This window comes from Thamnophis elegans, chromosome 17 (genome assembly GCF_009769535.1).
Source record: "Thamnophis elegans isolate rThaEle1 chromosome 17, rThaEle1.pri, whole genome shotgun sequence".
NCBI lineage: Eukaryota > Metazoa > Chordata > Lepidosauria > Squamata > Colubridae > Thamnophis > Thamnophis elegans.
Window position 1 is genome coordinate 6,725,288 of NC_045557.1, and position 7,865 is coordinate 6,733,152.

Sequence of the window (7,865 nt, forward strand, 5' to 3'; positions counted from 1 at the left end):
CGTACGGAGCATTGCGAACTAGAGGGGAGAAAATATTTCATATTTCCCATATTTCCAATGTGCTGAAACTAATAAAGCAGAGAGAGAATTCCTCTCGGGTTTTGCTGCAAAGAATCCCTTTCTTAATTGCTTTTGACATTTTCATCTGTCTTCTTTTTAGCACCCTCGTGAGCCTAACCAGATTCAGTGGTCTGTGTCTTCCCGGTTCAAATCCCAAATAAATGTTTTCCGCACGTCTCAGACTGTGCTCAGTTTAAACTGTGACATAACAGTGTCTTTCCCCGCTGTGGGGCTTCCAACTGCAGATTACAACACTTCATTGAGTGTTCAAAGTCATGACGGCACTGAAAAAAGGGAATTGTGGCTTGTTAGGAATATAATCTAACGGTTGGGTTGGCAATATATAAATCATGTAACAATGTTGTACCTGTTTCTTTAAATCATGCTGTAAATGTGATTGGTTGCTGTTTCCTCAATCGGCCATAAGATGGAGCCAGAGTCACTGTTAGGGTGCTGATCTGATCTGAGTGTTTGGAAGCTGGCTGTTAGAAGTGCCGTATAGTGTTCAGCGTGAGCTATTGTAAGTTTTTGCAACTGCTAGCAAACTTTGTGTACCGGACTGTTCGCATGATTATGGACTATGTTATTTGGATTATCCCTTAACTGAAAGACGTTGATGACTGACTGTCTTATCCGTATATGACTTGGACTGTTTGATGGACTCTGATACCTCTATTTCCACGAAAGTAAAAGCCTATTTAAACTGCAGTGTCTAACCTAACATGACTGTTTTTCGCACTTAAGACCATCGCAAAACTCCAGGCTTTATGTGGTCAAAATTCAGACCTTTGGCAACTGACTCACATTGTGATGGTCGCAGTGTCCCAGGGTCCTGTGAGCCTCTTTTGCAACCTGACTCTGTTGCTAAGTGAGACATTTGTTAAGTGAGTTTTGCTTCATTTCCTGATTTTTCTGACCACGATTGTTCAGAGAATCACCTCAGGTGTTAAGTTAGTCATGCGGTTGTTAAGTGACTCTGGCTTCTGCATTGACTTTCCTGATCAGAAGGTCACAAAAGGGGACTACATCACCCTGGGACATTGCAACAGGGGCTGGGGGGGGGGATCCCAGGACAATGAGACCATCATAAATATGAGCCAGTGGCCAAGCATCTAAATTTTGATCATGTGACCATGAAGATGCTGAGTGAAAAATGATCAAGTCACTTTTTTCAGTGCTGTTGTCACTTCAAACCATCACTAAATGAACTGTTGTTAAGTCGAGGACTAAGGCTACGATGACACTGAGCTGTATTTTGGGGGGAATGAACATTCAAAATATTCATGACTGGGAGAGACATGGGAACAAGGTCAGTCGATGAATAGGCATAGCAACTAAGTCAGACAAAGGGAGCTTAAACAGATCTGAGTCTGTGCAAAGAATTGAAACAGAAACTTGAGCAGTCTTTTGCTCTGAGAAGTAAACTAGCAGTCTGTCTGGGCTTGTCTGCTGAAATGAAACTAAGTGCTTATGTTTGTCTGTAACTCTCCTGCCTCATGTTTACTTGGAAGAATCACCTGTTGGCATTGTACATTTATTCATTTATTCTTTTGTATATAAAGAAGTTAATGAATCCTGCTGCATCTGTGTGTGCTTCTGGATTTGAATTTATGCAACAAACTCTGGCAGAACATTTATTTAAAAAAAAGACTTTAAGCCTTTTTTAAAAATCTAGGGGAGGAAAACATTTTAAAAAGGATGAGTTCTTCAACGAACAACTCTTCAGCAATGCTGCAATGAGGCAAGTGGCTTTTCTCCAGCCACAGAAAATTATTTGCGATTAAACTGCAATGATGGAGTTCTGGGTTGTAGGAGCCGCGAAGCCCCCCCCTCCTGCCCGTTCGCTCCGTAATTAAATTGGAGTCTTATAATCTCATCCATCTCCGCTCGAGGGCTTGACGTCCTCTTTGGATTTATAGCCTCCGCAAAAGCTTAACATCCAGCGAGCAGAGGTGGTAGACTGAGTGAAGAATTCGCATGAAGAGTCTGATTTTTTATTTATTTCTTTCTCCTCCCTGCTGTTCCCCCCTTCCCCAAAATTGTTTTTTTTTCACGTTCCAGCTGAGCGTGGCCACCTTCTTCCCAGCTCATCCTTTAACCGCAGATATCCCCAGCCCTAACCTCTGTAAAAAAAATAAAATAATAATACAATGATTCTGTTTTGCGATTAAGCTGCCGGATTTTCCAATCCTTGATCCGCCGAAGACTTTGCTTCTAACACAACTGCGACTGATGTAGGATTTTATTTTTTTTAACGTCTCTCCAACCCCAATCGGAGAGAAGCAGGTCGAGATTTAATTTTTCGAACAGTTTTGGACAGCCCTGGTTTGAATTTCTCCTTCTCTTAACCTCCTGGTGTTTTTCCTTCTTCACATCAATCCTGTGGCCCTCTGGGATGAGGCATGAAAGGCAGCGAAATCTGAAAATATATCGCTCCGGGTTTGTGTCAGCCTCACTGGCAAGGGAGGGTCGCTCTGTCCAGCCGTGACAAGCATTGCAAGTTAACCACGGATAGTTTGACAGCTTGGGGGGGGTCCTCGTGAGCAAGTGATGGTGTCTGTGAGCTTCAAACAAGGAGGCTAATTTCCCAGTTGTTGGGTGAATTTGCACACCCAACAGGACTTAATTGTTCTGACATTCCCAAGAGCATGAAACAAACTCCTTGTTGTCCCGACAAACACCCCTTTTCTTGATTTACTGTGAATTCTGCTCCTTCACATCCAGCAAAGTCTTTCTCGAGGGAGGATTTGAAGTCACAGACCTTCTCTGGCTTGGAGAGCTGCCAGGCTGATATCTGAAAAACTTGGCCAGGAGCCTCGGAGGGAAATGTTCTGACCGAGGCTTCCCAAGAGCATGAAGCCAGCTCCTTGTCCTGACATAAAAACCCTTTTCAAGTTTGTAGGCTTTACGGTTCTGGAGATTTCATGATGAGTGAGTGGTATTTGCCTTAGATGGATGGATGGATGAATGGATGGATGGAGAGAGAGAGAGAGAGATGAAGAGGCTGTCTGGGAACCCCAAACCAGAGGAAAAGCCAGACGTTCCTCCTTTCTCTTTTTCCAGGTGAGCAAAGCAGGCAGAGGATGGACCCAGATATCTCCTTACTGTTCAAGTGCCCGGATTCTGGGGGTATCCCCGAATCTCACGTCCGAGCAGAAGTTTCCCCCCTCTACGACCGGAACACTCTGCCTGCGGATCAGGTCCGAATCGATAGCGTCTGGGCAGCCCGTTGCCAGCAGAACCCGTGGCTTTTCGACGGGGCCAAATTCCGCCTCCACTCCACCAAGCTGGACGACGGGAACCTTTTGACTTTCCACCTGGGGCTCACCAGCTACAAGGACTTCGTGGGCACCAACTTGGCGGAGACAGCCTGGCAGCTGCGGGAACAGGGGCGCAAGGACTTTGGCAACAGCCAAGCCTACCTCGCCGAACCCCTGGGTGTGGGTGCTATGGTGCACACAGCAGACGACAATTTTGTCTTCCTGCGACGCAGCCTGCGTGTGGGGGAAGCCCCAGGGAAGGTCGACGTCCCTGGGGGACACCCGGAGCCTCAGGTGGGTGTCTTTATCCAGTTTGATGCAGTGGAGGGAATCTCACCTGTCTTATAAATACAGGTGGCAGCTCCAGGCCTCTGGGCCGTCCTTGAGTTACGACCACCACGGAGCACAAAATTTTGGCTGTCAGCCTTTCCAATTGAGGCACCACAGGGCCTGATTAAATTTAACAACGCTTTTTGTGATATAAAGCAAGTCACCACGGTCGTTCCGGGGATCCCGTCAATGTTAAGCAAACCCCCTGGCCATTAAATGAATCCAGCATACCCAGTGGACTGCTTTCTGCTGGAAAACACCCTAAAAGTCACAAATTATGACTGCAGGATGCCATAAATGTGAGCCAGTTGCCAACTGCTAGGTTGGCAGAAGCTGGAACAAGTAACGGGAGCTCATTTTGTTACGTGGCACACGAGGGATTCGAACCGCCGAACTGCCAACCTTTCTGATTGACAAGCTCAGCATCTTAGCCACTGAGCCACCTTATAACAGCCCTTATAATAGGATATTATAATTATATAACATATAGTTATATAATATATAATTATAGTTATATAATATATAATATTGTTTGCTATATAATACATTATATTATATTATATAATAGGATGCGGTGGCTCAGTGCCTAAGGCGCTGAGCTTGTCGATCAGAAAGTTCGGCAGTTCGAATCCCTAGCGACGCATAAACGAGTGAGCTCCCGTGACTTTTCCCAGCTTCTGCCAACCAAACAGTTCGAAAGAAGGTAAAAAATGCGAGTAGAAAAATAGGAGCCACCTTTGGTGGGAAGGGAACAGCGTTCTGTGTGCCTTCGGCATTGAATCATGCCGGCCACATGAGCACGGAGACGTCTTCTGACAGCGCTGGCTCTTCCACTTTGAAACAGAGATGAGCACCGCCCCCTAGAGTCAGGAACGACTAGCACATATGCGTGAGGGGAACCTTTACCATTACCTATTATATTATAACATCCTATTAATAATATCCTATTATAGCAAACAGGCCTATTTGCTGCTATTCCCCGCTTTCTTTGCAGGCTGTGCTGGGTGTTGACGCTTCGGTGGGATCCTTGATTCGGCATCAGGATCTCCCGGGGGATCTGGTGGTCAGGGAGCTGTTCTCTTCTGTGCTTCGCGAGATCCAGGATGAGGTGAGAGGCCGGAGGAGAAGGAGGCAGGGGGGGTTGAGCCGGGTCTCCCTTCCTCTGCTTCCTGAATCGCCTTTTTTTTTACCTGTTTCCAGGTAAACCTTCAGCCAGCCGCTCTCAGCAGGCCCCTTTTGCTTGGCATCGTTCGGAACGAAACCACGGCCGGCCGGTGCAGCGCCGAATTCTACGTCAGGTAACGCTCGAGGAAGCCGGAATGCCGGCGGTCCTCGACTTAACGGCCGCACCTGAGCCCCAGATTTCTGTCACGAAATGAGACGTTTGTTAAGCGGGTTTTGCCCCATGTTGTAGTTAAGGTAATCGCGGCAGTTTGTTCATTTAGTAACGTGAATCTGGCTTCCTCGTTGACATTGATTGACAGGAGGTCATCAAACTCGATCACATGACCCTGGGACAGAGACGTAGACTTAGAATCACTTGATTGCCGCTTTGGACGTACACAAATCGGCACACATTAAAATGAAATTTCGTTCGTGTATATGTGTGTATGGTTTTTAATGACCCTGTGGTCCCTTGCATTGAGTCTGGGCAACTGAATGGAGCTGAGTGTTTACTGGCCGGATGACATCCCTGTTGCCAGTACAGAGTTTTGTTTAGCAGAACTGTTGTGCCCAGAGAGAGGAATATCTGCATCTACTTAGGATTGAACTCACAGCCTCCCGATTGCGAGGCAAGAGCTCCACCTCTAGGCCACCATGCCACTCACCCGCATGTATGACATGGAGGATCAACACAGTCTAGTTCGGATGCACACATGTAGGTGGCGAGAGAAACGGGACATTCCCCGGGACACCGCAGCCGTCATAAATACGAGTCGGCTGGTGGTTCACCCAGCCCGTTTTCAAACCTAGGGAGGCCTTCTCCATCATAACTTCAGTCGTCCTCCTCGCCTGACGGTTCTGCTCTCCTAATTTTGCCCTTCAGGTGCAGCCTGTCGTCGTCGGAAGTGAAGCAGCGTTACACTCTTGGGGGACCGGAAGCTCAAGAATCCGTCAGCATCATCTTCGTCAGCCGAGAGGTATGTTTTGGCCTCAGTCACCCAGCCGGCTTTCATGCCTAAGGCAGGACTAGAACTCACCGTCTCCTGGTGATTGGTCCAAAGTCTCTCTCCCTCCCTCTCTCTCATTCTTTCTCTTTCTCCCTTTCTCTCTTCCCTTCCCTCTCTCCCATTTTCTCCCTCTTTCCATCTCTCTTTTTCCCTCTCTTCCTCTCTCTCTTCCTCCCTCTCTCCCCCTATCTCTCTCATTCTTTCTCTCGTTGTCTCCCTCTCTCTCTTTCCCTCTCTCCCTCCCTCTCTCTCATTCTCTTTTCGCTCTCATTCTCACTCTCTCCCTCTCTTTCCCTCTTTCCATCTCTCTTTTTCCCTCTCTTCCTCTCTCTTTTTCCCTCTCTTCTTCTCTCTCTTCCTCCCTCTCTCTCCCTCTCTCTCTCATTCTTTCTCTCGTTCTCTCCCTCTCTCTCTCTTTCCCTCTCTCTCATTCTCTCCCTCTTTCCCTCTCTTTCCCCTCTCTTCCTCTCTCTTTCTCCCTCTCTCTCCTTCTCTCTCTCTCTCTCTCATTCTTTCTTTTTCTTGTTCTCTCCCTCTTTCCCTCTCCCTCTCTCTCCCTCTCTTTCATTCTTTCTCTCTCTCATTCTCTTCCTCTCTCTTTCCCCCTCTCTCTTTCCCTCTCTCTCTTTCCCTCTCTCCCTCCCTCCCTCTCTCCCTTTCTCTCTCCCTCTCTCTCATTCCCTCTCTCATTCTCATTCTATGTCTGTGCATGTGTGTACAGGATGTCCTGTCGATGGAGCAGCAGGGCGAATGGTGGAATGAGCTGTGCCCCTCAGCCAAAGGGGCAGTGAAACTTTACACGGAGGTCCTGGGAGCACATCCGTAGAAGCCCACCGATAGACTCTCTCTCTCAGGGACTGCTCAGAACTTCTGTACCAAAACATCCAATGCCACAAATTCACCAGTTCCTGCTTTTCAGCGAAGGAGGAAGACTCATCTCTCTCTCTCTCTCTCTCTCTCTCTCTCTCTCTCTCCTCTCCTCCTCCTCCTCCTCCTCCTCTTCCCCCCCCCCTCTCTCTCACTCATACACACACATATGCAGACACAAACTGGTAAGGACTTCCAACTCCTAGAACTGTACCCATGGGCCCCCATTTTCCAATAAAGAGCTGCTTTTTTTTCTTTAACTAAAAAAAAAATCTCATTTCAGGTACAATTTCTGATGCTAGGATAGTTTGGCTAGGCTTCTTAAAGCATGCTGGCTGGGGGATTCTGGGTGTTGAAGACCACCCATCTTAAAGTGTGCCGGCTGGGAGATTCTGGGAGTTGAAATCCATCCATCTTAAAACAGGCTGGCTGGGGGATTCTGGGAGTTGAAGTCTATCCATCTTAAACCTTGCTGGCTGGGGGATTCTGGGAGTTGAAATCCATCCATCTTAAAGCAAGGCTGGCTGGGGGATTCTGGGAGTTGAAGTCCTCTTAAAGCATGAGGGCTGGGGACGTCTAGGAGTTGAAGCCCACCCATGCTGACTAGGGTCCACCCACCTTAAAGCTGCCAAAGTTGAGAAACTCTCTGGTGCATGACCCACTGGGGGGGAAAAAACAACAACATTTGACTGGGTGAGTTGATGATGTGCTTTGCTTCTTTTGCAAAGGGCACATTTTAATTCCATGCAGCATTGCTGACTAGTGTGACTCACACAAATCCTGTGTGCTTCCCAGCATCTTCTGTGTGGAATGTCAAATTTGTGAGAGGGTGACCTTCGATTGCTTAGGGCCGCCTGCAAAACCATCCAGCCTTCGAAGGGACCGACAACCCCATTAAAAATGGCCACTTTAAATCTATCTATCTGTCTGTCTGTCTGTTTGCCTGCCTGCCTGCCTGTCTATCTATCAATCATCTATATCTATCTATCTATCTATCTATCTATCTATCTATCTATCTATCTATCTATCTATCTATCTATCATCTGTCTATCTGTCTATCATTTATCATATCTATCTATCTATCTATCATCTCTATCATCTCTATCTATCATCTATCTATTTTCTATATCTGTCTGTCTGTCTGTCTATCATCTATATCTATCTATCTATCTATCTA

At 47.0% G+C, this 7,865-nt stretch overlaps 1 protein-coding gene across 4 annotated transcripts in view; it reads left to right on the top strand.

The window, feature by feature from the left end:
• Positions 1–7,865, top strand: part of LOC116519805 (uridine diphosphate glucose pyrophosphatase NUDT22-like) — a 29,743-nt gene that overhangs the window by 5,179 nt on the left and 16,699 nt on the right. For all 4 annotated transcript variants that reach the window (XM_032233846.1, XM_032233845.1, XM_032233847.1 and 1 more), the window contains 4 exons: positions 3,124–3,614; positions 4,645–4,758; positions 4,851–4,948; positions 5,698–5,791. In XM_032233846.1, coding sequence (XP_032089737.1) covers positions 3,144–3,614; positions 4,645–4,758; positions 4,851–4,948; positions 5,698–5,791 — 777 coding nt within the window. In that variant the 5' untranslated portion in view covers positions 3,124–3,143. The remainder of the gene's footprint in view (positions 1–3,123; positions 3,615–4,644; positions 4,759–4,850; positions 4,949–5,697; positions 5,792–7,865) is intronic.